The sequence below is a fragment of the Eretmochelys imbricata genome, chromosome 6, assembly GCF_965152235.1.
Source record: "Eretmochelys imbricata isolate rEreImb1 chromosome 6, rEreImb1.hap1, whole genome shotgun sequence".
In the NCBI taxonomy this organism is placed as follows: domain Eukaryota; kingdom Metazoa; phylum Chordata; order Testudines; family Cheloniidae; genus Eretmochelys; species Eretmochelys imbricata.
Genome location: NC_135577.1, coordinates 52,861,131 through 52,877,142, shown reverse-complemented (window position 1 = coordinate 52,877,142; position 16,012 = coordinate 52,861,131). Strand labels below are relative to the sequence as shown.

The 16,012-nt window shown below is 47.7% G+C and overlaps 1 protein-coding gene across 1 annotated transcript in view; it reads right to left on the bottom strand.

Moving 5' to 3' along the window:
* Nucleotides 1–6,373: 6,373 nt before the first annotated feature.
* Nucleotides 6,374–16,012, bottom strand: part of PRR5L (proline rich 5 like) — a 149,439-nt gene continuing 139,800 nt past the window's right edge. The window contains exon 9 of the mRNA XM_077818545.1: nucleotides 6,374–7,251. Coding sequence (XP_077674671.1) covers nucleotides 6,869–7,251 — 383 coding nt within the window. The 3' untranslated portion in view covers nucleotides 6,374–6,868. The remainder of the gene's footprint in view (nucleotides 7,252–16,012) is intronic.

Below are 16,012 nucleotides of genomic sequence, written 5' to 3'. Positions count from 1 at the left end.
ATCATGACAGTAATTTTCAACTCTCCTAATATTACTCGGCTTTGCAATGCTGGGATTGGCTTAGGCCTCAGAGTACCAACTGAGCACTATAGTACAACCAAGCTGCCACAGCTGTGGGACCTAAGTTGGTCAGGCAAAGTGCATTAATCAGGACCCTCCTGAGGAAGGAATTACAAGCAGGGCAGCACTCACCAAAAACACCATCCCATTTATTACAGCATATATAGGTGAAAATGGAGGGGAGGAAGCTACATGCTGCAGTGAGCCCAACAAAGGGTAGATGCTGACCCTTTATTGGGGGAATAAACCCCACTCAGGCCAGTGAATCCACTAAAGATAGGGTATGTGATAGTTGAGGAGTCTACACCAGCTGCACCCTCCCTTCACCCTTTAACAGGGGAATGCAGCCAGCTCTAGGGTGGAAGTTGGCAGTTGCTTTACAAAGGGCATTTAGAACATAAAATAATATAGGGCACCACTTCTCAAACTGTGACTGTCAGATTGCTGGCGGGCCAGGGGTGCTGCTGCCCCTCAGCTCCATGTGCTAAACCCTAGTAATTATTTTCTCAGTGTTTAGCCAGCTAGTCACTTGCTATCATCAATCCAAGGCTGTTAGAGAGGAGGGCAGGTGCTCTGTGAAATGCATTAGGAGGTGGCCATGCAACCATCACTCTTTCAAAGGGTGCCTCACATAATGGTTTGAGATCCTGCCTTTTCCAAATGAAGGCAAAGAATCTGATTATCCACATTGGGCTGAGGACAGCCCAGGAGGCCCAGCAGGGTGAGCTTTTCAAAAGCATTCAGCAGTGCCTTCATTTTGCTCCTCTTGAATTAACGGTCAAAATTCCATTGACTTCATGGGCTCCAGGCTTAGGCTAACCCTGAGGGCTGCAGGAACGCTGCCCTCTAGGAAAGTCCCTGGATATAGTGGGGGGGTTGGTTGCTTGAAAGCAGCAATGTGGCTCTGCAGGTGCCTTTGAGTTAAGTTACAATGGAAGCGTCAGACTTGGGCAGCTAACACCACCTCCAGGTCCTTCCTGACACATTTTTGTGTTAGAAAAGGGCTTGTTTTCCACTCTCTATCACGAGTTTCCTGAACTCTGCTGACAGGTTGTTTTTCACAGGAAGTAGCAATTACCAAAATGGCTCTAGCTTCAAACAAACATACACTGACCGAGTCAACAACACCGGGCAGCAGCAACAGCTGGAGCTTAACTCCAAAAGACGGAGCAGCACTTCCTCATACTGCTCTGAGGCAGCTGCAATGAGGATGTGAATAGTAAAGCTAAAAATCTACTAGTGAGCCCCTGACAGCGGCATCCAAGCAGCAGGAGCAATGTAGATGCTGCACCACCACCTGGGACACACACACCCCTCCCCCACGTCCTAGGTGTCAGCCCACACAGCCACCTGGACCTCCTTATGAAGGCTACCCAGAGGGGCTTTGCAGCTGGGACAACTAAGGGCTGCTGATAAGGCCCATGGAGCCCTTCCAGAGAAGTGCAGAAAGAGCTGGCATTTGTCAAGCAGCAACTATGTGACTATACCAGGTGCTGAAAGAGTCTATGAAAAAAAATATGCATTGCTTTACTCCTGGATACTGCCTCAAGCCCAGGCACAGCTGCTAAAAGGATCATGGTTGCCCCCCTTCCTTCTCCAAATCACCTTCCCCACCATTTACAGTCCTCATCTTCCCTTTCCAACGCCACTTTGGCCTTCAGCCAGACTGTTGTGTCAGCTGATGTCCCCTTCACTCCATGTACGGTACCAACCTCACCTCCTACCCCTCCCTGCATGGAACCACTAGATGCTCCAAAGTGGGGAGAGGGAGGGTTCCTGACAAACCCTAGCCCCAGAGATGCCCTTTCCATTCCTTCAAGGGGAGAACAGCAACTGGATGAAAAAAGCTCTTGTGAGTCAGGCTAGCACTCTTCATTTCAACAGAACGATGCTTATTTACACCAGCTGATCTTCTCTGGCTCTTCCAATGCATCTTGCATCAGGAGGGGGTGACTCTGTCTTGTTCAGCACCAGACCATAAACAATGAACCCCTTAGGCATTCTTCGTAACAGAAAGGTCCAAGGCCAATTTGTGTCCTTTGCAGGTCAGCTTTAGGTGGTCCAGAGCAGGGCCATTGTAAGGGCCTGCTGCACTAGGGTAAGTTTCGTTCTAACCCCAGAGGGTGAACACCTCATTCCACTGAGGTCAATGGGAGTTTTGTCAATGGCTGCAATAGGGTCAGGACTACACCCTATGTGTTGAAAAGATAACACAGGCTGGCAGGCAGTGGGGCTGGAAGTACAAGTTCCCTTGGGGCTGCAGTAGAACTGCATGGTTCAAAAACAATTCTGTATAAAAATTTTAGCTTTCTGAGCAAAAGCAGACACCCGGGCTAATGTAAAACAATGTGCAGTGAGTCAGAAGATTGTCAACACACAAGCAATCCATAAAATGAGAGTTTTCAGACTACAGCAATGGTTTTCAAGCTTTTTTCAGTGGTGGGCCCCTAAAAAATTTCAAATGGAGGTGCGTCCAGACCCCTTTGAAAATCTTAGACATAGTACGCAGACAAAAACCACTGTTCTGTAGGTTCAGTATAGTGTTGCGGGCTTTGACGATTTTACTGTCAAGGTAACCCCAGCACTAAGATGGAGAAGGGTGGGAACCTAAAGAAAAAGTACTATATGAAGGTCCTTCCAAACCCAGCTTCAATTCGTGTGCGATCAGGGACAACTGAGCTTTAATAGCAACAGGACTAGTACATTTCAAATAGATACAAAAGCCCCCCCCCGGCCCTGCCCCCACTCCACCCCTTCCCAGACCCCATTCCAACCCCTTCCCCAAAGTCCCCACCCCAACTGCACCCCCTCCCTGCCCCTATTCCAACCTCTTCTCTGCCTCCTCCCCTGAGCGCACATCTCCCTGTTCTTCCCCCTCCCTCCTGGAAAGCGCTAAGCTGGAAGCGCCAGGAGGTAGGCAGAGGAGCGGGGACATGGCACGCTGTGGGGGGGGGGGAGGGACAGGGAGGACAGGACAGCAGGCGGGGAGCTTGGCAGGCCACAGTAAATAACTCTGCATGTTTGAGACCCCCTGGTCTAGAAGATACCATCAGAGATGCTTAGTTTTGCAGTTCTCAAACTGTGAATTTGTGTCTCCAGAGATAATAAACAGCAAAAATGTTTTAAAATAAATAAATAGCATACAGAGGTGAGAAATAACAGACCTCAACCTTATTGTCCCTCTGCAAATTTGTGTACAGAGTCAATCCCTTACCTCTCTCTAAAAGTGCAAAGTTTCAAAAAGTTCAATGAATAGAAGATTGTTGGGGGCGGAGTAGATCTGGACAGGAGAAGAAGTCTGGACATAAATGTGAGAACTGAGGGACAGAGAGTAGAAACAAAAGAGAAACTGTCTGAGCAGCATATTCCAGAAGTCTTTCTGAGTGTAGCCGCTATTGATTTGAGATCTACCAGACCATTCTCTCACTAGAAGGGAAAAATCTATAATGGCAGTGGGCTGTAAAAGAGACCCAGTTTGGGAATAAGAACCATTCAAGAAATATATGTTTGCTGATGATGGTTTAAAGAAAGTCACACCAGTGAACTGGTGGAAGTGACTTAAGCACTTGGATTTAGAGACTGTTGAAGTGATCATCTCACTTTTAACAGCAGTAGCTTCTTCTGCCGGTGTAGAAAGAACATTTTCTTCCTTTAGACTAAATCATTCCAAATTGAGAAATCGTTTGGGACCTGAAAAAGCAGGAAAGCTTGTTTTTCTTTACCAGATTATGAACACACAGGAAAATGAAGGTGAAGACAACTGAGTTAGCTGCAGAAGCCAGTATTTTAAGTGTCATATGTTGACCTGGCTGACCTAGTCAATTTAATTTTTGTTGTTTTTTTTTTAAATATTTCATGTAACTATTTTAGTTAAAAACAATTTTAACAAAAACAAACCTGATTTTAAAAAAAACTTGGAAGTTTAACTAAATTCAAAAATTCATATGCTTGTTTTGTTAAAATATTGTATGTTTGCTGTTGAAGGAAAAAATCCAGAATACAGTATATTGTTGTTTTAGTTAAATAAAACAATTTAAATGTCTATCTGGTGATTTCTTCTCCTAATACAGCCTGGCAAGAAAATCCTCCAAATGTTAATGATTAACCTGTTGAACTGGAGATAGTTCACCTCCCAGTGACTTCATAAATATCTGCTTCAATTACCTTTGGTAAATGAAATAACCAAACAATCATTCATTTTCTGAGATAGCTGTAAAACTAACCTGAAAAGTTTTCAAAATACATCACTTTAAAAATGTATAGTGTGTGCCTTCTAAAAACGAAACCTACATCTATCTCTGAGTTGTGAAGCATATGTATTAAGGTTATAACACCCAACCAAAATGCACTTTTATGTAGAAATCCATGATTAAATCAAGTCTTCCTGACTAGTGATTTAAATCATGATTTAAATCAATTTGATTTAAATCAAATCCACCCTGAGGGGAAGTCTTTGTAATACATGCCATTGGCAATATTCTGGGCTTTGTCACAGTCCTTAGGCAGCCTGGGTAAGCTGCCGTAAATTAGAATAGACACCAAGGCTGCTCTCATTTACACTGGGTGGCACAGCCCAGGCACACAATCCAGGTAGAGCAAGAGTGGTTTAAAGCTGCTTTTGCCCCTCCTCCGCATCCGATGAAGTGAGCTGTAGCTCACGAAAGCTCATGCTCAAATAAATTTGTTAGTCTCTAAGGTGCCACTAATACTCTTTTTCTTTTTGTGAATACAGACTAACATACTATTCAGGCTGCTACTCTGAATTCTGTGCTGCTCCTCCTTGGGAGGCTTGAACATAAGTAAAACCCTAAAACCCTGGTCTACCAAGTCCAAACAGCTGGTTGCACTCCCAAATCAGTGCACTTCTGCTAAAGCCAACAGTGAAACTCCAGTCAGCTTGACCAGGGGCAGGAGCAGGCCCTTGTCAAATGCATTCGTAGACCTACAGTTACCAACCACAGGAGCTGCAAAGAGCTCCAGAGCTCAGGGCTCTTCCCTGGTATTTCTGATGCTAACAGCAGCCTCGTAAGAATCTCTACTCCCGACACTGTCCGGGCGATTGAGACCCAATCCTGAGAGATGCCCAGCAATCTCCACTTTCATTGAATGGGAATGGAATTGTGCTCACCACCTTGCAAAGGCCGACCTTACACAAAGTCATTACCTATAGCATGAGAAATACAAAGCCCTGAATTCAGGTCCTGGCAGGTTGAGAAAACCTTTCCACTCATGGATTTATCTGTTATCTACATGTGCATGTTGATGACCATGGGGACATCAAAGAGGGTGCACATCGGGGCTGAACATGGGCAGGCAACGCTCAGAGATGATGGGGCGGTGTCGCCTTTTTAAATGGAGTCTGAAATTTAAAGCAGCTTGTAATTACACTTACAATTCTGTTTAGCAAGACATCAGCAGAATATCTAGGGGGATTTGTGGAGCAGGTTGACTCCACTCTTATGGAAGCAGCTTCTGGAGTACCTACCGGTCCCTCTGTAGCAGTGAGAGTGGAATGCACTGTATGCCACTCTCAGACAGACACTAGCATTGCTTAAGAACTGGACCAGTTGTAGCTTTCCAAATAAAACAAAAGCCACTAAAACCTAGCTGCAGACAGGACATGCAAGGGATAAAAGAAACATTTAGATGAGCCAGCTATCATCAGAGGTCACAAGCACTGCATGGATTTGCAACAGAGCTAGAGTTCCTGTCTCTACACCCAGATGGTTATCTTTGGTTTCATAAATTCTGTAAGAGCTAGAAGTTCAGGCACCATTCCAAAGCTGATTTCCCCCATGTCAGCTCCAGGGTTCGACCCATGGATGCCTGGGCTCAAAAAGCCACTTTCAAGTCACCTTTCCAATGCAGGAGCATACCCTCAGTTACCATATTGCCCCTTTTCTCTTGGAAGCCACCTGTTTAGGTTTCTCCTTATGATGGAATCCTGACAATGCTAGCATTTCTGACAGTACGCCTGATGCCAAAGTCCAAGTAGGACACGTGGGACCAAATCCTACCTCCATTTACTCCCCATAAGACTCCACTGACTTCAAAGGGGGTGCACACTGGGGCTGAACATGGACAGGCAATACTGTCAGAGGAAAAACCATTCAGAGCTTTAGCTCACTCTGATTTGGGCTTCTTGCTAAGTCAGATGAAGTCTCTCCCACGTATGCAATGGGAGCAAAGAAGAAAGGAAATCCCACCCCCACCCGCAGAAACCACAAAGCATCTGGGGCGGAGTTCTCCACAAGACTCACAAAGTTTAATCCCTGAGTACAATACATTTAAAAGAAAAACCCAAGCCCAGGCATCACCATCCTAGCAACAGAGGGCAAGGACCAAGTGAGCTTTTAGCACAGTCCTCTCCAATTGCTGCTGGAAGTTGGAGGAGGGCTCCATTTAATGAGACCAAGGAGTTCGGCATGAGATTGAAAAACGTTCAGATTAATTTCTTTCACAAAAAGGAAAAGGGAGGGAACCTGAGGCTACAGCTGTGGAACTTGGATGTTGAGCAGCTCAGGAAGGAGCTCTACAGAACACAGAGACAGTGGCATTTAACAATGAAACCCTTGCAGTCCTGAATGCTCTGCTGGGAGCAGCCTGGTACCTCCACTGACAATGATCCTAGAAAGTCAAATAAAAATCTAGGGCGCCCTTCCCAAGAGACATGAGAACATAGACTGTTCCAACAACATGAGCAAATACATCCCCAAGGCTCATGTTCTCCAACATTCCCAGCAGGAATACAACCGCCCATCGTCTGGTTTAATGCACATGGTCCTCTCTCCTGGAGGGGACATCCCTTCTAGCTGACAGATGTGCAGTTCAGTTCCGTAGGTTCCTGCCTGCCCGTTGCTACCAGTCCCTCTGGCCCATCAGCGATACTGGGCTCACTGGAGCATTGCCTGTGGCTGAAGCTGGGCTGCAGGAGGAGGCATTTGTCACTGTTGTCTGGTTCTTCTATCACGATCCCTGTGTGCATTATGGAGGCCATGGCCAGCAGCTGGATATCCGAGTGAGCATTGGCGACAGTGTGGCGACGGATGCTGCCACATTTCTCCAAGTAAGCCTCGCCCTCCTGCTCCGTCAGTGGCGTCAGGGCCATCTCGCTGGGCTGCCGAGCCGTCATGCTATGGGAAGAGTAGCTCAGCAGGTTTGCCTTGGGACGAGATCTGGAATACCGTCTCTCTGGAAAATAAAAATGAAGCAGGAGAGATCAGCAGGGCATAGATAAACCCAATAGCATCCTGCTGAATTGAAGAGCTTGCCTTCAGGTATCCTGAAAGTGCATGCGTCAGAGGCCAATGCCACCTGCTGGGGAAGTGGGACAAAAACTGGCAGGGAGTTTGCAACTCAGACACTTCTTCAGTGTCTGGATCTGACTCTCCTCTTACTTACGACGGTGGGAATCAGGTGTAGCTGCACTGAAGCCCATGAGTGAACTTGGGATAAACACGAGTGGTAAACAGGCTCTCTGGGGGAGACCGTCAAGGCACAAATGGCATCTGCGGGCCCAACGTCCACTGAAAGTCAATGGGAGTTGGATGCCTAACTTCCCTCCTCAAGTGTCTTGAACGAAATCCCCAGAGAGGATTTGGGGAGCCATTCTTTTGACCCAAAAAATGTATTGCAAGAAAATGCTCTGCCATCAGCTAAAGTCAATATGAAACATATTACACTTGTACAGTCCACTCTTTGGGGCAGGGCACAGGTTGTTTTGTCACAGCTGCCCACACCTGTGGTGCCAGCACTAGCCTTGTGCACTTTACAGATTCCATGTGCAACAAGCATGTCACTCACTGCTGCAATGTGGCCACTTCTGGGGTGGGACACAAAGTGTCATGGAATCTGAGGCCAGAAGGGACCACGAGATCATCGAGTCTGACCTCCTGTGTTTCACAGGCCACCACCAGCAGCCATACACTAAAGCAGGGACGGGCAAACTTTTTGGCCTGAGGGCCGCATCGGGTTTTAGAAATTGTATGGAGGACTGGTTAGGAGAGGCTGGGCCTCCCCGAACAGCCAGGCATGGCCCGGCCCCTGCCTCTTATCCCCCGCCCCCCGCTTCTTGCCCCCTGACAACACTCCCCCCCCGCCCCAGGACTCCTGCCCCGTCCACTGTCCCCTGACCAGCCCCAGAACCCCTGCCCCCGACTGCCCCCTGCCGCCCCATCCAACCCCTCCTCTCATTCCTGACTACCCCCCCATCCAACCACCCCTTCTCCCTGTCCCCTGACTGCCCCCGGAACCTCTGCCCCTGACTGCCCCCCGCCGCCCCATCCAAACCCCCTCTCCTTCCTGACTGCCCCTCCGGGACCCCTGCCCCATCCAACCACACCTTCGCCTTGTCCCTTGCCTGCCCCCCGCCGCCCCATCCAACTTCCCCTCTCCTTCCTGACTGCCCCAGGAACTCGGAGCCCCGCTGCCTAGAGCATTGTGCCGGCAGCACAGTGAGCTGAGGCTGCGGGGGGAGGGGGAACAGCAGGGAAGGGGCCAGGGGCTAGCCTCCCGGGCCAGGAGCTCAGGGGCTGGGCAGGAGGGTCCTGCAGGCCGGGTGTGGATGCAGGGAGAGAGAGATGGGAAGGGGAATCCTCTCTCCCCACCGCAGCCAAACTGCACCCCAAACCACTCATCCCCAGCCCCACTCCAGAGCCTGCACCCACAGCTGGAGCCCTCACCCCCTGCATCCCAACCCTCTGTCCCAGCCCTGAGCCCCTCATCCCTGGCCCCACCCCAGAGCCCGCACCCCCAGGCGGAGCCCTCACCCCACCCTCCAACCTTCTGGCCCAGCCCTGAGCCCCCTCCCACACTCCGAACCCCTCGGCCCCACATCACCTCCATATTGATGCACCTAACAAAATTCATTCCGCACATGGGTGGGAAAAATTAGAGGGAACACTGCTCCGTACCCCACTTTTTTTTTTACAAAAGTGGGCATTTGTCCCATTTGCTCTTGTCCACTTTTGCCAAAAAAGTCAGGCCATCCAGGACAGGGCTTAAAAAAGGATGTATGTTCACCCTAGCCAAAGCAAACGACATCCAAGGAAACTAGACTATTATGTACCACAGGCAAAGAATAGGAGGGGCTGAGGTAGAGCAGTGCCCAAGGCCCCCACAATTGCAGGGAAATGGTTAAATGAGAGATACCCAGATAATCCTAGCAAGTGACCCACACCCACACACTGGAATGGAAGATGACCCCACTCCCTGGTCAGTGCCAATCTGACTTGGGGGGAAATTCCTCCCTGACCCCACATTTGGTGATCAGTAAAACCCTAAGCATGTGAGCCAGCGAGCCAAGCAACTGAGACAGAGAATGTTTGGCACCACCTCAGAGTCCTGGCCCACGCTGCCCAGTGTCCCATCTCCAGCCGTGGCCAACAGTTTAGGACGGGAAGTGAAGAACTGAGTGTTCAGTTAGAACTGCTGGGGGAATTCTAGTATGCAGAATGGAATGACCAGAACAGCCAGGACTTGAGGCTAACACATTCTCTGCATAACATCCCAGAAGGCTGAAAAGAGTCCCTTAATTTTAAACTCAACATCTAAGATGTCACCTCCTGCACCACAGTGCATCCCACCAATGTTCTGAGGCACTGATTCACTACGAACTTTGGTATTTTTAGGAGTTTTAACTCCTATGTCCCTGTTAATTGCCATTCAGGTAATTCCAATCTGCATAACGAAATTCCCCCAGCAGTTCTAACTGAACACAGCATTCTTTCTCATCTCCTGCCCTAAACCATTGTGCAGAGTTGCTATACATTGTTAAATAGCTGGTGTGCGCTACCCCAGAAGTGGCTGTATTCCAAGAGCAGATAAAGTGGATCCATGTATCTCTCCTACCTATGACCTAAGAAAAAGTCAAGGAATAATTAATTCTTAAGCAGCAGTTTTGAGATCCTATAAAATCTGTCCAGCCAAAAAGTGAAAAGCATGAGACACAGAATAACAAATTGCAAAGCACTAGTCGTTGAAGGTTATGAAACATTTTTGGAAGCTTGCATCAGTAAGAAAGGCACAAAACAAACTCGATATTGTGACAGGGAAGGATGGGGGAGCAGCCAAAACTCCACCACTGGCAGCAGCCAGGCTATGACAAAACTTCACCCTGATGCTGCCAATAATGCACTCATTCAAAAAGGTTCATTTCAGGCTTCAGAGAATGGTAGAATCAGTTTTAGGCATGTTACAGGCACAGTAAACGCATTATTTCAGACCCAGCTCCAGCTAGCCCCACTGCAAGCTGGATTGGGTATATGGGAGAGTTGTAGGGGGTGTCCACATTAGCCCCTTTCTCCTAAAATGTCTCACCATTCCCACCACACGTGCAGCTCCAATGGTAGTAACAATGAGCAACACTATTGCAGACCGGCCACAGCATTTTAACCACTGGGTCACAGGCACCAAGTCCGTGGGAAAAAAAATAGTGGGTGCTCAGCACCCACTAGCCACAGCTGTTCAGCAGCAGTTGCCGATCAGCTGTTCGGGCAGCTGCCACCAATCAGCTGTTTGGTGACTGGGAGAGGAGCTTGGGGGAGGGCAGAGAGCAGGGAGCAGTGGGTGGACTGGGCCTTGGGGGAGAGCTTAGAGCAGGGTGGGAAGAGGCCGGGGCCTCGGCGGGGGGAAGAGGCAGAGCAAGGGTGAAGCCTCCGGGGGAGGTGGGGCGGGGGGGGGAGGGGGCAGGAAGAGGGCTGGACCTCAGGGGAGGGGGCGGAGCAGGGGTGGAGTGCCCCCAGGGAAAAACAAAACTCCGTGCCTATGCCCTGGGTCATCTAAGCGTGCTAGTGTGCTGCTGGCTGCGAGTGCCTGGTTTACCCTCTTGCTCCCCAAGGGAGGAGTGGTCACTGACGGATATTTTTTTTCATAGGAAAATTAGTCTAGCATAGACAAGACCTAAGTTACACAGTGGTAATTGGCAGTTGCTGCCTCTCCATCTTTCCCGGTAAAACAAAGCACTTAGGTCTGGAAGGGACCTCCCTGGTCATCGAGTCCAGTCCCCTGCTATCACAAGTAACCACGTCATACCAGCCTGTTCATAAATGTATCAAGTGCCATCATAAAACTAGTTAGGTTGTTTGCCCCCAATACCCCTACCGAGAGGCTGTTCCAGGACCTCACTCCTCCGATGGTTAGAAGCCTTCTAATTTCCAGCCTAAGTTTGCCCATGGCCATTCATTCTTGTGCCAACATTGTCCTTCACCTTAAATAGCTTTTCTCCCTCCCCGGTGTTTACGCACCAGTGTATTTATAGAGAGAAATCATATGATAGCTTCTGCTTTTCTGACTGAAGTAAACAAACCCAAAGGTTGACACAGTGGGAGACAGAAGCCAGTGCAACTGTTACTTAGCTCAGTGACTTCAATCCCACTAGACTTTAACCCTCTCAGGCTTGACAAACCCCAAGGGCCAGAAGGCAAGGTAGCTCAATTGCTTTTTAGGGGGCAGGTTCATCTCAACCCCCACGGTTTACTGCATTAGTACTTAGTCTCGAGGAGATCAAACTGAAGCTATGGAAAATGCTGCCCACTTCCCTGATTGTTTTGTTGCAGGTTCTGCCTCAGAAGATGGAATTTTGGTTCTTTTCTTTGTTTCTAAACACTCCATTTTTTATAACTGTTATTTTCTTCATCATAGCAGGGAAGATTTGAAAACTACCCAAGCCCAAGACAGTTCACCTGGCAAACTCACAGCCAGAACAAACAGGGGACTCTTAACACAGGGAGAAAATTCACAAGCAAATAGGCCTCTTGTGTTCACTTTAAAATTTACTTCTCTAGGAATAAACTGGGATTTCAGTGTGTGTAAATGTTTGTTCTGTTTAAAGAGGCCAGCCTGACAACCCTGTGGATTAAAGTCCTTCCAGAGCAAGTCCATCAATGAAAGCCTCCCCACGAACCATGATGCCCCTATGCCTGAGACCAACCCCAGGCCTCAAAAGAGAGCACATTCACCTTTCTCTCCTCGGCCTCTCTGCTGGCGATTTCTGTGATGTGGTCAGCCAGCCAGTCCCCACCCACATCTGCTCTTACATGCTAAATAGGGTCAAACCTGGTCAGAATTTGGATTGGGAGATTTAAAAAAAAAAAAAAAAAAGAGTTGCAACAAGTGGTGATAGTGATTCAACAGGTGGTGCTCTTAGTTATCTCTAAATCAGTGCCCCAGCATGGCTATAGGGTGCTTTGCTGCTGTCCTTTATATGAGGATTAAAGCTGAGGTGCTTGTCAGCCTTCCCAAGGCATCTTTTGCAAGAACATAAGTTACTGACATTTGGCTACCTATCACCAGTGACTGAACCCCTTCTCCTGTGTTTTCAGTTGGAGAAGTTAAATCCTAACTCTCCCTGCTAAAAATTGTTCTGTACAGCTGCTGATGCAGACGGACTGCTGCATTCCACCCCACAGATTGCTGCATTTCACTGATTTCTTCCTGCAGTCTAAAATGCTTTGGGATGAAAAGTGGTGCTCAAGTTGGTATTATGAGCTAGCTGCAGTGCAATAGTACATAATGGGAAGCATATGACAACAGACTTGATAACCAAGCAAAGTAGATTTTAATAGAAAGGGACAGCTTCAAAAATTACAGGGATAAGATCTCCCATGCCGCTGGAACTTTCTAGGACTGAGGCTGTTTCAACTGTAGGTTACTCATTTCAGTTAGTTGGGATAAGGAGAGAGCTGAATGGCAGCATTCTACTGGGCCAGCATATGACCCCACTTTTCTAAATTAGATTTTGCAGTGGCTTCATATGTCTCTCATTTGTTTAGAACTCTGGATTCCATACCTTCAATTATCCCTCCCGGCTGCCAGCTTGGAAGGACAGCAACAAAGGCAGCTAGAAAACCTCTGTGAAGCTGGCAAGTAAGGCCTGAGGAGATCTCTCCAACCCAAATGCAACAGAGCAGATAGTTACACCAACTGGAGCCTGGTGAAGGGACAAGTGCCCATTCAGAAGTAGTATAGAGGCAAATGAATATCTTAAATGAACTTAAGGGAGGAGAGATGGTCCAGTGGTTAGGGCCCTAGCCTAGGCCTTGGGAGACCAGAGTTCAGTTCCTGGCTTTGCCGCAGACTTGCTATGTGATCTCGGACTCAGTCACTTGAGCCAGATCTACAAAAGCATTTAGGCTCCTAACTTTCATTGAAATATTATCGTTGATTTCACTGGAAGTTAGGAGCCTAAATACCATTTTGAATCTGGGCCTGTGTCTCTCAGGACAGATCCTGAAAGGTTACTTTGGCACTGCAACCCCTAATGGCTACCTGGTCTGCTGCCTTGTGGAATACTCAGCAGGCACTTAGGTGTTCAAAATACAGAGGGAGAGTTGGGCTAAGTCCTGCTAGAGAAAGGGCTCCTCAGAAGCCAGCAAACTGAGCAGGGGGCCACATAAACTAATACAGGAGGGAAATATTGGGGAGAGGGCAGGGTTTAGATGACTAAGTGTCTGTCCTGATGCACCAAGTCGAGAGAGAAGGACCTCTCTCTGTGCAGGATCCTCAGCTGTGAACTCTCTCCTGGAAGTAGGCACCTAAGGCAGCTTAGAACCTGAGCAACTGAAATCCTCCCTCTCCTGCTCGTGCTTGATACCTCTTGTGACATTCTATACTGCAGGGGCGTGTGCTGTAACCTCCGTATTCATTATTAGTATATAATTGTGATATTGCATAAAAAGCATGCCTTGTAAGGTATCATGGGAAAGGTTCTGATCTGCTAAAATGCTAAAATTTAGCTAAAATGCTAAAAGGTTCTGATCTGCTAAAATTGTTCCATCTAAATATGTATATCATTAGTGCATATGAAGTTATGAGATTGTGTTGTATGGTTGTCACTAAAATATGCTGTGAGTTTGGGAAGCACCCAGATACTAGCGCCCCAAAGACAATAACCAGGGGGATAACCAACGCCCAAGCGGATGTCAAACAATCATCAACAGCCGTTGTCCACCAAGGGAGCTACAATGACTCACTTGCACAAGGCCACACCAGGGGAATTAACCTTGCCTGGTGACTCAGCAATGCCCACCAGATATGCCCGGACTTATGTTCTCCAAGCATATGGACTAAGAGTATAAAACAGAACACTGTGGCCGCATGCTTTGCCTTTCCTCCTCCCCCCACCTATGCTGCAAGCAACAAGGACACTCAGAAGACCGAAGACTCCAACAAAGGAGACTGGCTCAGGTTTCAAGGGTGAAACCTGTGTATTATGAACTGTAACATCCAGTGGGGTGAGAAAACTGCTTGATCTAAATACTGTCTAATGTCTTACAAGTTTAAGATTTAGATTGTGTGCTTATTTTGTTTGCTTTGGAAACTAATTCTGACTTTTTGCCTATCACTTATAATCACTTAAAATCGATCTTTTGTAGTCAAAACTTGTTTTACTATGGAGAATTAAGGGGGAACTAGGGCATAAGCAGCTTTAGGAGTGCCAACTGGCAGAAATGTAGGCACCTACAGGGTCAGGTGGCAGGGTTAAAATGGAAGTTTTGAAAATGTCAGTGGCACCTAAAGGAGGATCTAGGCCTCAGTTCCCTGACTGTGAAATGGGGGATAACAGCTCTTCTCTACCACACAGGGGTGTTGTGAGATAAATAAATATATTAGAGATTGTGGTGGGCTCAGATACTAATGTAATCAGGGCCACACATGTACTCCAGAAGGGATCACACCGTAACAAGTGCTGGAAAGGAACTAACTCTGCCCTATTATGAAAGAAGCTAGAATAATTCTTTGCCCATGTCTGTACCAGGAAATGGGTAGCCTCAAATTACAGCTATGAGAGGAAGAGAGAGCAGTGGATTCACCTGGGCAGATGATGTGTGGAGAGGTGCTAAAAATAGACAGAGGGCAGGGAGTTTGGTGGCCCTCAGTTGAAACAAGGCTCATCTCCTCTTGGCCAGACTAAGGAATTAGTATGGCTGCCACCAGAATTTGTTAAACCTGATTAGACCAAGGGTCCAGCAAGTCTAATATTGCCACCAACGGTGGCAAACGTACTTCAGCCCATTTTGCTTTGTTCTCTCCTCAGCCCCATGCATTGCTCATTATGCAGCATGCCATCACATCAAATCCATAACAACCAGCCAATGCTAGTTGCAATGTACCTAGACAGTTGTGTATGGCTGTGATTCAGAGGAGTAGGAGAGAAGAAAATTCCTCCCTGGGCCCTCAAAGAGAATACTAGAAGGTTCTCTGGAGTGCGAAGCAGAGTTCGGACACATGCGATGCCAGAGCCCTCACCTTACCCCTTCTGATCTTCAAAACTTTCCTGCAGGGCAAGACTCTAGAGTAAAAGGTGTTCTGGTTTTTCATTTCTAAAACTCAATCACCCTAGCTTAGAGCCAAGGACTGAAAGCCAGGATGAGTTTGGGCTCGATCCCAACTCGCTGTGCAGAAGATGAAGGGAGCGCTGGCTGTGAGTATGGACAGCATTACTCATGGGCTTATAGGAGGTGATTCAAACCAGAAACAAGGCTGTATCTCACATCCTCTCAGAAGCCACACAAGATTCTGCCCTGAGGAAATTCTCACAAATAGCTGAGCTGGGATTTTAGTTCACGTTTTATTTGTTAGGAGCGAAATAGGAACTTGAATGGGAGGTTTTTGGAGGGAATCTTTAGATACATACCCAGATGAACACTGACATTCCTGCCAAACAACCTCTCCATATTGGGTCAGTCATGCAGTTCCACCTGGTGGGAAGGCTTATCTTCTTCCCCATTTATAACGCAAACACTTGTTTTCTGGGGCAGCTGGATCCGGGGTCAAGCTGTGGTTAAGTTATAAGGGACAGAACTACAAACAGGAAGAGGGGGGTGGGGAGTGGGTAAGGCAAGAGCAGCAAAAGAGAACTTGAAAGACTAAGGGAGGCTAATCTCTAACAGAGTGTTGTTGCCAAGATCCAGCCACATTCACAGTGACAGGTTGTTGTATGACAGGACAGAAG